Source organism: Eubalaena glacialis, chromosome 6, assembly GCF_028564815.1.
Source record: "Eubalaena glacialis isolate mEubGla1 chromosome 6, mEubGla1.1.hap2.+ XY, whole genome shotgun sequence".
NCBI classification, from domain to species: domain Eukaryota; kingdom Metazoa; phylum Chordata; class Mammalia; order Artiodactyla; family Balaenidae; genus Eubalaena; species Eubalaena glacialis.
In genome coordinates this window covers 85,309,925-85,325,956 of record NC_083721.1, presented here as the reverse complement: position 1 = coordinate 85,325,956, position 16,032 = coordinate 85,309,925, and the positions used below count along the sequence as shown (strand labels likewise).

General features: G+C 41.2%; 1 protein-coding gene across 1 annotated transcript in view; it reads right to left on the bottom strand.

Moving 5' to 3' along the window:
• Window positions 1-16,032, bottom strand: part of MCF2L2 (MCF.2 cell line derived transforming sequence-like 2) — a 199,538-nt gene that overhangs the window by 9,494 nt on the left and 174,012 nt on the right. Inside the window, exons 24-25 of the mRNA XM_061192749.1 lie at window positions 15,732-15,824; window positions 15,481-15,559 (exon numbers count right to left, since the gene is read on the bottom strand). Of these exons, the coding sequence (XP_061048732.1) occupies window positions 15,481-15,559; window positions 15,732-15,824 (172 nt within the window). The remainder of the gene's footprint in view (window positions 1-15,480; window positions 15,560-15,731; window positions 15,825-16,032) is intronic.

Below are 16,032 nucleotides of genomic sequence, written 5' to 3'. Positions count from 1 at the left end.
GCACCAGCTGGTGCATCCCAGGTCACCACCAGGGAAGGTCTTAGCAATTGAACTGCTACATAGGCCAGGGACCAGCACTTCCAACATTCCACCTACCACTAGCAATGGGGTCCTCATTGCCACTTGGCCAGCAAGTGACCCAACACCAGAATCCCATCCTTTCTAGGACCTCTCCGGGTACTAACTGTCTTAGGTCGGGTTTCCCAGAAGCAGATTGTACAAGCGAGTTAAGGGGAAAGGGCTTTCAGTTGAAATGTGTAAGGCAATGAGGGCAGAAGACAGAGCAAGGAAGAAGCCAGATGCAGAAGAGGGTTCAGCCAAGGTCCAGCACATGCCTGATCCCCTGAGAAATGCTGGAATATGGATGGCACCACAAGTGTCCCATCTTGAGGCAGAAGGGCTGGCTTTTGTACCAGCCAGCCAAGCTGCCCTTGAGGGAGGCCATAAGCTCTTAGGCATTTCTTGGCTGGATGACTCTGGTCAGCTGAAGATTGAAACTGACTGATAAAAAGGATCTGGATGAGGTCTCAACAGCCTCTACTATACTACCATGTGTGGGTTATTTATTTATTTATTTTATTTTTTAATTTAATTTTATTTTTTAAACATCTTTACTGGAGTATAATTGCTTTACAATGTTGTATTAATTTCTGCTGTATAACAAAGTGAATCAGCTATACATATACATATATCCCCATACCCCCTCCCTCTTGCATCTCCCTCCCACCATCCCTATCCCACCCCTCTAGGTGGTCACAAAGCACCGAGCTGATCTCGCTGTGCTGTGCAGCTGCATCCCACTAGCTATCTGTTTTACATTTGGTAGTGTATATATGTCCACGCCACTCTCTCACTTCATCCAGCTTCCCCTTCCCCCTCCCCGTGTCCTCAAGTCCATTCTCTACGTCTGCGTCTTTATTCCTGTCCTGCCCCTAGGTTCATCAGAACCATTTTTTTTTTTAGATTCCATATATATGTATTAGCATACGGTATTTGTTTTTCTCTTTCTGACTTACTTCACTCTGTATGACAGACTCTAGGTCCAACCACCTCACTACAAATAACTCAGTTTCGTTTCTTTTTATGGCTGAGTAATATTCCATTATATATATGTGCCACATCTTCTTTATCCATTCATCTGCCGATGGACACCTAGGTTGCTTCCATGTCCTGGCTATTGTAAATAGTGCTGCAATGAACATTGTGGTACATGACTCTTTTTGAATTATGGTTTTCTCAGGGTATATGCCCAGTAGTGAGATTGCTGGGTCATATGGTAGTTCTATTTTTAGTTTTAGTTTTTGTTTTTTTCTATTTTTAGTTTTTTAAGGGACCTCCATACTGTTCTCCACAGTGGCTGTATCAGTTTACATTCCCACCAACAGTGCAAGAGTGTTCCCTTTTCTCCACACCCTCTCCAGCATTTACTGTTTGTAGATTTTTTGACGATGGCCATTCTGACCGGTGTGAGGTGATACCTCATTGTGGTTTTGATTTGCATTTCTCTAATGATTAATGATATTGTACGGGTTTTGATAGATACACAATGTCATGCATCCACCATTATATCATACAGAATAGTTTCACTACCCTAAAAATCTCCTGTGCTCCACCTACTCATTTCCCATCCCCTACCCTTAACCCCTGATAACTACTGGTCTTTTTATTATCTCTATAGTTTTCTCTTTTCCAGAATGTCATATTTGAAATCATACAGCATGTAACCTTTTCAGATTGGCTTATTTCATTTAGCAATATGCATTTAAGTTTCCTCCATGTCTTTTTATGGCTTGATAGCTCATTTTCTTTTATTGCTGAATAATATCCCATTGTATGGATGTACTACAGTTGGCAAGTCATTTAGGTAAATACCAAGGAGTATGATCGCTGGACCATCTGGTAAGATTATCTTTAGCTTTGTGAGAATCTGCCAAACTGTCTGTACTATTTTGCATTCTTGTCAGCAATGAGAGTTCCTGTTGCTCCATATCCTCACCAGCGTTTGGTATTTTCAGTGTCCTATACTACATTTACAATGTAACTCTCAGTTTTTTTGAGGTATCAGCCAATCTTTTGAAGAGCTGACTGTTTTTTGTGAACTTAACTAGTGAAAAAGTCACCAAAGCTCACATCGACCTAACAGTTACTCCCATGTTGTCTTTCTGTCCCCTGAAAGCCACCTGCTTTCCTAGCATTGAAGGTGTGTGCATGCATGTGTGCACACAAACAGGTACACACAGACACACATAAACATATATGGACACAGTCTACAACCAAGCCTAGACTAGGATACCCGTAACTAAATGTCAGCTATTCCTCTGTTCACCTCATGCCTTTGAGTCTGATGACCTTGAATTAGCTGGACAGAGATAGAAGGAAGAAAAGAAAGCACCTGGACAATCCACATCTTTATGTTTTGGGTAAAGGAGGAGTTATAACTTTATTAACTGGCTCATATCTGCAAATTTGTAGATTGTACCAATGTTGGCCCTTCTGTCCTCAAGCAAAGGGTCTTTTAAAGGTCTCTTCAAAGGATTCTTGGAACATGAAAAAGGAGTTAAACACCTCAAGAACAAAACATATTTTATGATACAAGGTGGATAAGCCCAATATTCTAATAGTCCTTGAGAATCTGAAGAGTCACTGTTAAGTGGGAAGCTAAGATATGACTTGATCAGAGACAGTATTGGGGGATAAAGCCAATTATTTAAGAGATGAAAATATTGTTTATCTTTTCTTAAAAACATTTTTCACAAGCCAATTACGTCTCCATAGGAAAATAAAACAAATATTTCATATCTCACAGAGATTCTGCTACATAAAGGAACAAGTCTTATCATGCGAAGAAAATTTAGGGACTGTATTTCATGAACTCTCACCAGCCACAATTTTTCTCAAGCCTTACTTTTCCTAGTCTGTACTAAAAAGAAAATAGGTAATTTTTCATTTTTCAAATATACAATTTTATAACACACATACACACCCTAATTGAGAATAATAGCCTTATTAAATGGCATTGCCATGAGTATTTGTTAACCAGTACTGAAAATTCAATTTCTTAATTATGTGGTCATCTTCCTGTTAATTTGCCATATCCTGCTCATTAGCATCCAAGGCTCTAGAAGTCTGAAGAGGAAACATGCACTAGTTAGCCTTGTGCTGGAGTAGGGGGTGGTCTGTGTATGTTTCCTTAATGACAAGGAATTTGTAGTTTATAGGTGCTCAATAAATGTATTTTGAACTAAAATTCCTTTCAGAGCCCTTTTCCAAATAAAGTGTATACCTGAAGACATACTACATGTCCCACCAAACTAATCACATGATAATCTAAAACTAAAGTCTCAAATACTAAATTCCCAATACTTTGATTATGGGCAGTGGTAAAAGCATAATCTTTTGGAAAAGATTATCTTTAAATAGTCAAGGAAAGAAGAGATGACAACCAAAACAGCACATTCAAGCCCCATAAACACATAATCTATTGTCATTAAAATACAAAATATAAAAATGCCTCCACATTTGTTTTTCTTTTTGATCCCATGCCCAATTCTGCCTACCAGAAAACTGACACACAAAGAAGTTAGAGCTGAAATCTTGTGAGGAAACCCCTGATCAAGTGCTCCTAACCTTTCCAAGGAAAGCTTTGGGAGGAGATGAAGTCCATAAACCCTGGATAGAGCAAGAAATACAGTGCCACCATCCAGTGTCTTTATTCCAAAGCAGGGACATTCTGGCAATGCTCTTAGCCTACAACCATTTCCTTAAGAGGACAGCTCTTCCAAAGAGGAAGTTACTTCTCAATGTGAAACATTTGCCTTTCATTTTAATTCTGGCCTAACTGGATCTATGCAAATAAATATCAGGAAGTTGATTTTATACCTTTCTTCTTACTCACATAATTAAGGAAGGGCTGAGAATCCAGCAATGTCTTCCTCAGCTTCTAAGCAGCTGGTATCACCCCATTGCTTTCATGCCCCACTCTCCCATCAGATCCTACCTTTAATCTGGCATGTGCTAGGGACTGAGACTTCCTTGCTACTGGTAGCTCTTTCCATATTTTCAATCCAGGGTGCAAATTCCACTTCATTGCCTTTGCTTTAGAGAAATATACATGACCTCACTACACTAGTTCTGTACTAGTTGAAGTGGTGCTGGCTCACACCAGATTATCCCCAGCTAAAGCCTTATGGACCTGCTTCCTCCTCCTCCTCTACCTGTGGTTTATAGAATTGCCCCAGCTCTCTGGTGACATTCAGCAAAGGAATGTTCAAGGGATACCACCTGCTGGATTATATAGTTAACACCTAACTGGCTGCAAATCTGAAGTGAGGAGATGGAATCCCCTTTCATTGTCTCAAAAGCTGTTTCAAGTGCTCAACAAATAAGCACTTGCTAGGCACTGGAGGTCTGAGATGAATAAGATGTGCCCTGAGCTAACCCTCATCACCTCCTAGCTCTGCTTGCAGAGTGGTCTGCTAGCCCCATGTGATTATTCAACCAGTTTTTTAATTTGTTTATTCACTAAATATTTACTGAGCACTTACATGAGTGCCAGGCCCTTGTATAATATGAGGCCCGTGGGAAGCTAAAACTAATAAGACAACCTCTATGCCCTAGAGGAAATTCATGGTCTAATGGGGAGGAAAACTTAAACACATCATAAAATTATAATACAGCACATTAAATGCTGTGATAGGGTACTCCTTAAGGGAGTGGGCACAGAGAGGAGGGAGACTCAGCTGTCCACCAGAGCCCTCACTATCATCTCTTTGTTTTAGGGCCTGGGGTGCCTCTGTTAGGAACAGGCCAAACGAGCCTAAAAAACTAAGCAGGCTGTACCTGAACTGGATCACAGGCTACAGGTTTCTTCAACAAGCATTTATGGGGTACGTCCTGAGTGCCTTGGAGGGGGAGAGGAATCAGAGATGGAGAGTTTCTAAGGAATAGATGGGGTAAGGAGCACCAGTGAGAACTGAACCCTGAAAGAAATGTGAGTGTATCTTCCTCCAGACAGGGAGGAATGAAGAGAGGAAGAATGAGGGTCAGGAGAGTTCCGGGTGGAATGAGGGAAGCTGAACCAGTTAACATGCAAAGTGGGAGGCAGGGCAGTCAAGTGAAAATAGGATTAGAACGGGAGGTCCTCAGAGGAAAGTTCCAGAAAACAGCCAGAAGCAAAGGCATTTACGGGAGGTTTCAGAACGGCAGGTATGACTCAACTGCAACTCAGCAAGCAAGCATTAGGAAAGATACCCTAGGCTGGCAGTGGGGTCAGGGAGCTAATATATTTTAATTAGAAAAATTAAATTAAAATTTAATTGGAAATCCCTTGTAATAAGCTAAGTGTTGAAGAAAATCAATGAAAGCAATGATGTAGAATCAATAGGAACTATCTGCAACATTTGACACTTCTTTAAAAAAAAAAAAATCAGTACACACCTAGTGCTCGCTTCAAACTGTATATTCCCCCTGCCTGAAATGAAAAAAAAACAAAAAACAAAAAAAAGCAGCACGCTCAAATGTAAGCCAATTTGAATAGATTTTACATGTTGATTTTATACACATGTACACACACAGAATACTATAAAAATTGATGAAAGTGTGTAGATCTTGGTCTTATTTTCTTAGTAATTTGGAAAACCTTTCTGCAGTCCTGGCTCACTTGGCCTTGGCAACCCCTCCCACTTCTCTGCCCATCCTGCTGCGTCCCCTGTGTGCCTTGATTCTCAGTCCATCCACGTTTCCACAGTTAGCTCCATTAGCACTGAATTAAGAAATAAACAATGGGCCCATTAAGTGCTCACTTTTTCCACCCGAGCCCAAATTACATGGCTTGGTAAGGCAAACATCATGCGTTTCTGGGACAGGATGAGAATCACATTCTTTGTTCGGGTGTTGTCCCAGCTGTGAGAACAGCACCAGGTCTCAACCTCCAGTGTCCCTCACTGCCTGCACCTGCATTAAACCCAAACTGATACTCGAGGCTTACCTCCTTCTCTCTCAACCTCATTTCCTTCCACTCTACCCATGAACCTCTCAAGCCAGGCTCCAAGTCATCACTGAACATGCTCCCTTGGCGGCAGCTCGGTGATTTCAAAGGTTCATGGGTCCACCTTTATTACCCATGTGACGGCATGAGTTGCCCAGTTGCTAGGATGGGCCTGCGGCCTGGAGCACGATGCCTTGTACCACAAAGGGGCTTTGCCTTGTACCACGCACCGTGCTGCCCCTGCGAAGCCGCCTGCCGCCAGAGCCCCTGCCCGGTGAGCCTGATCTCCCAGTGTCCCTAGGCCTCCCTGTCACACGGGGTCAGGCCACACGGGAGGAGGCTGACCCAAACCACAGGGCCTGCCGCCCTCCTTGACTTGCACCGCCATGTCCCACGCGTTGGGTTACGCTCTTCTCTTCCCAGCCCAGAGCCTCTCTGACTCTGTAACTGCCTCTGGGCACAGGCCCCTTCTGCCTGGCTGTCTCCAGAGGCCCCGTCTCCACACCCTCAGCGGCTCCCAGGGCCCGTCCTGTCGCCTTAGAGGCCCTCGTCGCTGGGGGCCCGGAGGCCTTGCCCAGAGGGCCCGGAGTTATCGTGCCCAGCAGTCCCAGTGGTTGAAGGTGGGGTCGGGCGGTGTAGGAATGAACTGGGGTGATAATGCGTAGGTGTCAGAGCCGTGTGAGTGCTGGGCAGGGGTGAGGTCCTGATGCTCCTGATCTGGCAACCTCTGAAGCCTCCCTCCCCTGTTGCCTGATGCCCCTGAGTCTGCGTTCTGCCCTGGAGTCTCACCTCTCGGGGACCAGCCCAAGGCCCCACTCCTGCTCACTCACCCACAGGGCGCGGAGGCCCCTCTGAATTCCTAGAGCCCTTGCTGTGGGCATCACTTGCAGTGACATTTCATCAGACCCTGCTTGGTGAGCCAGGCTCAGGAGACCTGGTCCTGCTGCAGGAAAGCTGTGTGAAATTGACCCTCAGTTTGCCTGCCTGTGAAAGGAAGGGGCTGGGACCACACCTCTGGGCCGATCTTACAGTTCAGTTTTGTTTTTTGTTTTTTAATCTAAATTACTTGCTAGCGTCTGGTTCTGCTTCTTATCTATATTTTACATTCCTGTCACAACCTAGAGCACACAGTGCTAGGACTTGAGGAAGACTTAAGAAATGTGTTTCTGAATTATTAACTGAATAAATGCCATGACCTTACAACAAACGTGTTTTTCTGTGGGGCAGGGAAGGGCAGGGTGATCTAGTTAAAAACCTAGATTGTAGATTAAGCTCAATATTGTTAAGATGTCACTTCACCAAATTGATCTATAGATTTTACACAATCCCAATCAAGATCCCAGCAAGCTTTCTTATAGAAATCAACAAGCTGATTCTAAACTACATACAGAAATGTAAAGGATGTAGAATAGCCAAAACAACTTTAAAAAGGAAAAACAATGTCAAAGGACTCAAATGATCTGATTTTAAGACATTATAAAGCTACAGTAATCAAGATAGTAAGGTACTGATGTCAAGGCAGACAAATAGATCAATTAAACAGAATACAGCATCCAGCAATAGATGCACTTATATAAAGAGTCAATTGGTGGAAGAAGAGTCTTTTTAACAATGGTAGTAGAACAACAATTAATGTGCATAAAATTGAACTTTGATTGACACTTTATACCATACACCATAAAACCCCCTCAGAATAGATCAGAGACCTAAATGTAAAACTTAAACTATAAACCATCTAGGAGAAAACATAGGAGAAAATCTTTGTGACCTTTAGACAAATATTTCTCAGGCACAACACCAACAATACGATCCATAATTTTTTAAAAATTGTATTTCATAAAACTTAAAATCTTCTGCCCTTAAAAAGGTACTCTTAAGAGAATGAAAAGCTAAGCTACATACTGAAAGACAATATTTGCAAAGTATATATCCAATAAAGGACTTGTATTTAGAATATATTAAAAAAAACTCTCAAAACTAAATAATAAGAAAACAAGAAGATACATGTATGGTACGGAAGCACACAAAAAGACGCTCAACCATTAATCAAAGTAAATTAAAACCTCAGTAACATGCCACTACACACCTATTAGAAGGCTTAAAATTTTAAAAGACTGACAATACCAAGTGTTGGTGAGGATGTGGAGCAAATGGAACTTTCATACACTGCTGTGGGAGTATAAGATGGTATAACCACACTGGAAAATAGCTTAGCCATTTCTTAAAAAATTAAACATGCAACTGCCATCTGGCCTAACCATTACACTCTTAGGTATTTACCCAAGAGAAATGAAAACCTAAGTCCATGAGAAGATTTGTACTCAAATGTTCATAGCAGCATTATCCAGAATAGCCCCTCAGAAGTGGAAAGAAACCAAATGTTCATTAACAGGTAAATGGATACGTAAACTGGGGTATATCCAAACAATGGAATGCTACACAGCAATTAAAAGGAATGTACTATTGCTACACAAAGCAACATGAATGCATCTCAAAATAATTATGCTGTGACTTCCCTGGTGGCGCAGTGGTTAAGAATCCACCTGCCGATGCAGAGGGGACACGGGTTCGAGCCCTGGTCTGGGAATATTCCACATGCCACGGAGCAACTAAGCCTGTGTGCCACAACTACTGAGCCTGCGCTCTAGAGTCCGCGTGCCACAACTACTGAAGCCCGTGCGCCTAGAGCCCGTGCTCCGCAATAAGAGAAGCTACCGCAATGAGAAGGCCGCGCACCACAACGAAGGGTGTTCACCGCAACTAGAGAAAGCCCGCGTGCAGCAACAAAGACCCAACGCAGCCAAAAATAAATTAAAAAAAAAAAAAAAAAAGCTAGGCCAAAAAAAGTACATGCTATATATTTTCTTTATGGAATTTTAGAAAAATCAAAGTAATCTATAGCGATAGAAATGAGATCAGTGATCACCTGGAGAGCTGTAGGGGGGTAAGAGAGGGGCAAGAGAAAGGTAATAAAAAGAGACATGAGGAAAATTTTGGGGGTGAAAGAAGTGTTCATTATCTTGATTGTGTGATGCTTTCACAGGTATGTACATATGTCAAAATTTATCAAATTGTATACTTTAAATATGTGCAATTTATTATGTCAATTATACCTCAATAAAGCTGTATTTTTTTCAATAAAGCTGTTTTAAAAATTGTAGTTTAAGGCCTCTGCTCAGAAACTTTAATAAGCTACAATGCATATTCCCAGGCATAAGCCCTAGCTATCCTAATTCTACAGTTCTAGGCTAGGACCCAGAATCTGCATTTGACCCAAGCTCTTCAAGTAATTCCAGTGCAGGCTGTCCCTAAACCACCCTTTGTGAAACACTGGTCTAGGGAGTAAGGATTTCTAGAACAATATTGTTATTAGAATGTTTGTTTCTGGGGAAAATAAGTAACTTTTTCTACTAGGGTTGTTATATGTTTCTGTATTATGCCCCCAGAGCACGCATATTCCAATACCGTAACAAATATTTAGCATACTATTAATAGTTCAAAAGCAAAATTAAGTCACAGTTTTTTTCCAATCTTACCTTCATATAAATTAAAATTAACTACATGATCTTGTTACCATTTCCTGGCAGAGGCCTACAGTGCAAATCGAGAAATTAGGCCACTTGGTTGTAACTGAAAACCAATGTGGTGGTTTTTCCAATCACACTTCTTATCTTTTTCTTCATCTTATGACTCACACCCACCCTCACATTCTCCTGACTAGTTCATGATCAGAGAATACACAGAAAGAGCGTGAAATGGTTTCATTCCTGCTAAGTCTCTGAAGACAAACTTATCTTTTCACATTTACATAATTTTTCTTAGTAAACAACAAAAATCGTTGCCAGTATAAATGATAGGAGATAGGTTTTCCACATGAGACTAGCATCTCTTAACCCTAGCAACATTACCTGAAGGAAATATTAGAACTCAATTGATGAAGCTTGTTGTGGATTTTCCTATCTAATATCACTTGAGAAGACAAATGTGAAAGGGTAAAGTCTATGCAAAGATGATTTTTAATGATTAAAGGGAATACAGTGAGTGACATCTGTGAAAATGGTGCAGGGAAAAAAAAACCCTCCAAAAATTCTCTCCTCAATGAAAGCATGGAAAAAACTGACAAAAATAGTCAGACACAATATTTTCAGAATGCTGGAAATTAAACAAAGGCAATTAGGAGAGCATTAATTCAAGAAGAATGGATGAATCTCAGTATGACCAGTGAGCTCTGTGGTGTCTTAGTTGCCCTAGTCCCATCTCACCCCTTCTTCTTGGTGGTGGCCTTGGAAGCCAACAGCCTGCAATCATGGTGAAAATTAGCAAGCTAGCACCTGTAGGAAGGAACAGAACAGGGTTGGAGCTCCTTCAAAGTCTCATTCCCAGTAGATTGTCATTATTTGAGCTGTCTGGGGATTCCCTGGAATATCCTACTTGCAAGGCTGTCTTTATTAACCCAACTAAGAGCTTGCTCAGTGTGAAAAGTCTTCTCCCCAGGGGCATTTATAGAAAATGTCCAGGGTGATTGTTTAACTTCTTGGCTGCTTGAGGCACTGGATATCAGCTGGGGCAAAAATAGGCTAATCAAAAAGTTTAAAAGGAAAAACTTAAGAATAAGATATCCATAGTGGTTTTGAAAACCTCCAAATATTCCTGAGAATCTAGAAGTCCATTGTGCACATGCCCAGGGTTGTGTGCATGCTCAGGAAAAATCTTAGCAGGGCTTATGCTCTCACCTTGGCTGATCTTGAGGCTCTGCACAAACAGGAAGTGAAGGCTAACGTGGAATTGTCACCTGTCTGGCTGAATATTGAAGGTGTGCTTCAAAATCCATGTAGAGGGACTTCCCTGGTGGCGCAGTGGTTAAGAATCCATCTGCCAATGCAGGGGACACGGGTTCGAGCCCTGGTCCGGGAAGATCCCACATGCTGCAGAGCAACTAAGCCCATGTGCCACAACTACTGAACCTGAGCTCTAGAGCCCACGAGCCACAACTACTGAGCCCGTGTGCCATAACTACTGAAGCCCACACCCTGAGAGCCCATGCTCCACAACAAGAGAAGCCACCACAATGAGAAGCCTGCACACCGCAACGAAGAGTAGCCCTCGCTCGCCGCAACTAGAGAAAGCCTGTGTGCAACAATGGAGACCCAATGCAGCCAAAAAATAAAATATAAATAAATAAATAAATTTATTAAAAAAAAATCCACAGAGCCCCTTGGCAAAGACTGGAATGCTTGTTGGTTTCAGGTGTTTAAGGAAATCTCTGCCCAGTCATGAACCAAGCAGAGAATTCAGTGGCTACACATGACAATGAATACAGATTTTATAGAATTGTTTCAGAAAAGTCAGTAAATAAACAAAAACAACGACAACAAATAGCAACAATAGCAAACACTGGAGATGGAGGAGAATCTGATTTCCAGAGTTGCCATATCATGTTATTTTAAATGTCCAGTTTTCAAAGAAAAATTATGACATGTGCAGAGAAACAAGAAAGTATAGTCCATACACAGAAAAAAAAGCAGTCAATAGAAACTGTCCCTGAGGAAGCCAAGATATTGCACTTCACAGACCAAGGCTTTAAACCAGCTTTAAAAAAAATGTTTAGAATGAAAGGAAACCATACATAAAGAACTAAAGAAAAGTATGAAAACAAAATCTCATCAAATAGGGAATATAAACAGAGAGAAATTATATTTAAAAAGGGCCAAATAGATGATTTGGGTTGAAAAGTATAATAACTGAAATGAAAAATTCACTAGAGTGGCTCAATAGCAGATTTGAGCAGGCAGAAGAAAGAATCAGAGAACTTAGATATGGGTCAATTGAAACTATCCAATTTGAGGAAGAGAAAGAAAAAGAATGAAAAAAAAATGAACAGAGACTTAAAGACCTATAGGACACCAACAAGCATATCAACATACCAAGTATATCAAGCATAATGGAAATGCCAGAGGAGAGAAAAAAGGGACTGAAAGAATACTTAAAGAAATAATGGGCAAAGACTTCCAAACTTTGATGAAAAATGCTAATCTATATATCCAAGATGATCTACAAACTCCAAGAAATAAAAACTCAGAGACCCACACCTATACTTAACATAATCAAACTGTCAAAAGACAAAGAAAGGAGAGACAGCCCAGATGGCAGAGTAGGAAGACTGTGAGCTCACCTCCTTTCATGGCCACACCAAAATTAAAACTATTTACAGAGCAACTATTGATGAGAACCACCTGAAGATGAGCAGAAAAGATTTTCCACAACCAAAGATATAAAGAAGGAACCACAATGAGATGGGTAGGAGGGGCAGAGAAGCAGTATAGTCAAAAGCAGTATAGGCAACCCACAAACGGGAGTATAATCACAATTGCAGAAGTTTTCCCTAAGGAGCAAGAGGTACAAGTCCCACGTTGAGCACCCCAGCTCAGTGGTCCTGCACCGGGAAGATGAGCCCCCAGAGTGTCTGGCTTTGAAGGCCAGTGGGGATTACTTTTGGGAGAGTTAGAGGGCTCTAGGAAATAGAGGCTCTACTTTTAAAGAGCATGCACAAAATCTCACATGCTCCAAGACCCAGGGCAGAAGAAATAGTTTGAAAGGAGCCTGGGTCAGACCCACTTGATAATCTTGGAGAGCTTCCCAGAGAGGTAGGAGGCAACTGGGACTCCCCCTGGGAATATAGATGCTGGCAGCAGCCATCTTTAGGAGCTCATTCTACCATGATGACACTGGTGCTGGCAAGTGCCACTTTGGAATCCTCCCTCTAGATGATTAGTTCTGGGGCACAGCCCCACCCAGCAGCAGGCCTGATGCCCTAGGACCCCATGAGCCTCCAGCCATTCAGAGATCTAGCCCCACCCACCAGAAGGCCCAGGACCCAGACCCACTCACCAGTGGGCCGGCACTAGTCCTGGGAACCCCTGAGCCGTGTAGCCAGTTGTGCCAGGACCTAGCACTGCTTACCAGCAGGTAGGCAGCCTCCTCCAAGAGGCAGAGCCTGGCAGCCAACTGGGATGGGGGCCAGCCCTGCTTACAAGTGTGCTTACAGTAGTCAGCCTCATCACAACAGAAGGGTCCACACAGCCCACACAGGAGGCAGCCCTAGAGCACATCACTCTGGTGACCAAAGAGAAGCGGGCTGTTGGGTCCCAAATAACATCTCCTATATAAGGCCACTTCTCCGACATTGGGAAATGTAACTGACTTACCTAGAATATATAAAAATAAAAACAGAGAATTAGGCAAAATGAGGTGACAGAGGAATATGTTCCAAATGAAGGAAAAAGATAAAACCCGAGAAGAAATATTAAGTAATACTTATTACTTATCTACCCAATAAAGAGTTCAAGGTAATGATCCTAAAATGCTCAATAAGCCCAAAAGAAAAATAGATGAACACAGAGAGAAATTTTTAAAGAGTTAGAAAATATAAAGAACCAAGCAGAGCTGAAGAATACAATAATTAAAACAAAATATACACTAGAAGGAATCAACAGTAGATTAGATGATACAGAGGAGCGGATCAGCAAACTGGAAGACAGAATACTGGAAATCACCCAAGCTGACCAGAAAAAAGAAAAGGAATTGTAAAAAATGAGGATACTTTAAGAGACCTCTGGGACAACATCAAGCATGTTAACATTTGCACTATAGGGGTTCCAGAAAGAGAAGAGGGAGAGAAAGGGGCAGATAACTTATTTGAAGATATAATAGCTGAAAACTTCCCTAGCCTGGGGAAGGAAACAGACATCCAGGTCCGGGAAGCACAGAGAGTCCCAAACAAGATAAACCCAAAGAGATCCACACTAAGACATGTTGTAATTAAATTGGTAAAAAATAACAATAAAAAGAGAATCTTAAAAGCAGCAAGGGAAAAGCAACTAGTTACATAAAGTTGCAGGATATGAAAGTAATATACACAAATTTGTTGCATTTCTATACACTAACAATGACCTATCAGAAAGAGAAAGCAAGAAAAAAATCTAATTTACAATTGCATCAAAAAGAATAAAATACCTAGGAATAAATCTAACCAAGGAGAGAAGACTATAAGACATTGATGAAAGAAATTGAGGACAACACAAACAAATGGAAAGTTATACCATGCTCATGGATTGGAAGAATCAATATTGTTAAAATGACCATGCTCCCCAAGACAATCTACAGATTCAATGCAATTCCTATCAAAATACCAATGGCATTTTTCACAGAAGTAGAAGAAATAATTCCAAATTTGTATGGAAACAAAAGATCCTGAATAGCCAAAACAATCTTGAGAAAGAAGAACAAAGCTGGCAGTATCATGAGCCATGATTTCAAACTATACTACAAAGATACGGTAATCAAAACAATATGGTAGTGGCACAAAAACAGACACATAGATCAATGGAATAGAATAGAGAGCCCAGAAATAAACCCACACTTATGTGGGCAATTAATCTATGACAAAGGAGGCGAGAAAGAATATACAATGTGGAAAAGACAGCGTCTCCAATAAATCGTGTTGGGAAAACTGGACAGCTACATGTGAAGGAATCAAATTGGACTACTTTCTCATACCATATACAAAAATAAACTCAAAATGAATTAAAGACTTAAATGTAAGACCCGAAGCCATAAAACTTGTGAAAGAAAACATAGGCGGTATACTTTTTTTTTTCCCTGTGCCGTGTGGCATGTGGTATCTCAGTTTCCCGACCAGGGATTGAACCCATGCCCCCTGCAGTGGAAATTCAGAGTCTTAACCACTGGACCACCAGGGAAGTCCCAGGCAGTATACTTTTTGACATAAATTATAGCAATACTTTGTGTATAGAAATACTGAACCACTGTGTTGTGCACCTGGAACAAACATAGTTTTGTAGGTCAATTACCCTTTAATTAAAAAAAAAAAAAAGACAGAGAATCTGGAAAGCAGCAAGAGAAAAGCAATTTGTCACATGCAAAGAATCTTTAATAAGATAAATAGCTTAATTCATATCATAAACTATGGAGGCCACAAAACAGTGGGATGACAAAAGTGCTTAAAGGAAAAGACTGTCAGGAGAGAATTCTATATCTATGGCCAACTGATTTTCATCAAGTGTGCTGTCTTGGTTCAGGCTGCTATAACAAAATACCATAGACTGGGTGGCTTATAAATGACTGAAGTTTATTTCTCACAGTTCTGGAGGTTGGAAGTCTGAGATGAGGGTGCCAGCATGGTTGAGTTCTGGCGAAGACCATCCTCTGGGCTGCAGATTGTTGACTTCTGATTGAGAAAATTGGATCTTGGCAATTGGGTATGTGGGAGTATGTGTGAAAGGGACATGCGCACAACCACAAAAACCCACACACAATCTAAAGCATCCACAGGTGCTTCCAGGTACTACGAAAATGTGCCCACAGTTATTTTCTAGGCAAAGCATTTTCTTTAACAATATCCCCAATCTCCATACCCACTACAAAGTTGGAGTCAGTATAACTCTCCAGAGTAAAGTCAGCAAGGGTAACCTTACCTTTCATATTGTTTTGTTGTTCCAGCAATAATTTACTTATTTCTGAAAACCAACTATCTCTGATTTCTTTTGAAGCTGCCTGCAATTACAAATAAGAAAATACTATGAGTATCAGATCACCTGGTGCATTAATTGGACAGGACTTTTATTCTCTGGGTGACCTTTAGAATCTGATAGAAAACACTGGTTGAGTCATGGGAACACAATAGGGAAAGGGAAAAGGACACCTATGGGGAAGGCATGAATTTTACCTGTAGGATGTATTTCTCAAGTCCATTTTGGTTGGCAATTTCAAACTTTCTGTTGCTCCCCCTTCCAAGTTGGCGAATTGAAAGTGTCATTAACTATTGTAAAGAAAGAAGAAAATTTTCTGTACCATCTTTTCTGATTAAAAAATTATCCCTGTCAGCCACTCTAATCTTTGCTACCCTTGATTACTCTCTTCTTCCATCTTCCTTCCAAGTGTTTTGCTGTCCTCTGTTAACAGCCCCAAGGAGCATAAAACATAATCTGGTACAGTGTCACTTGTCTTGTCTGTTTCAGAGGACAAGA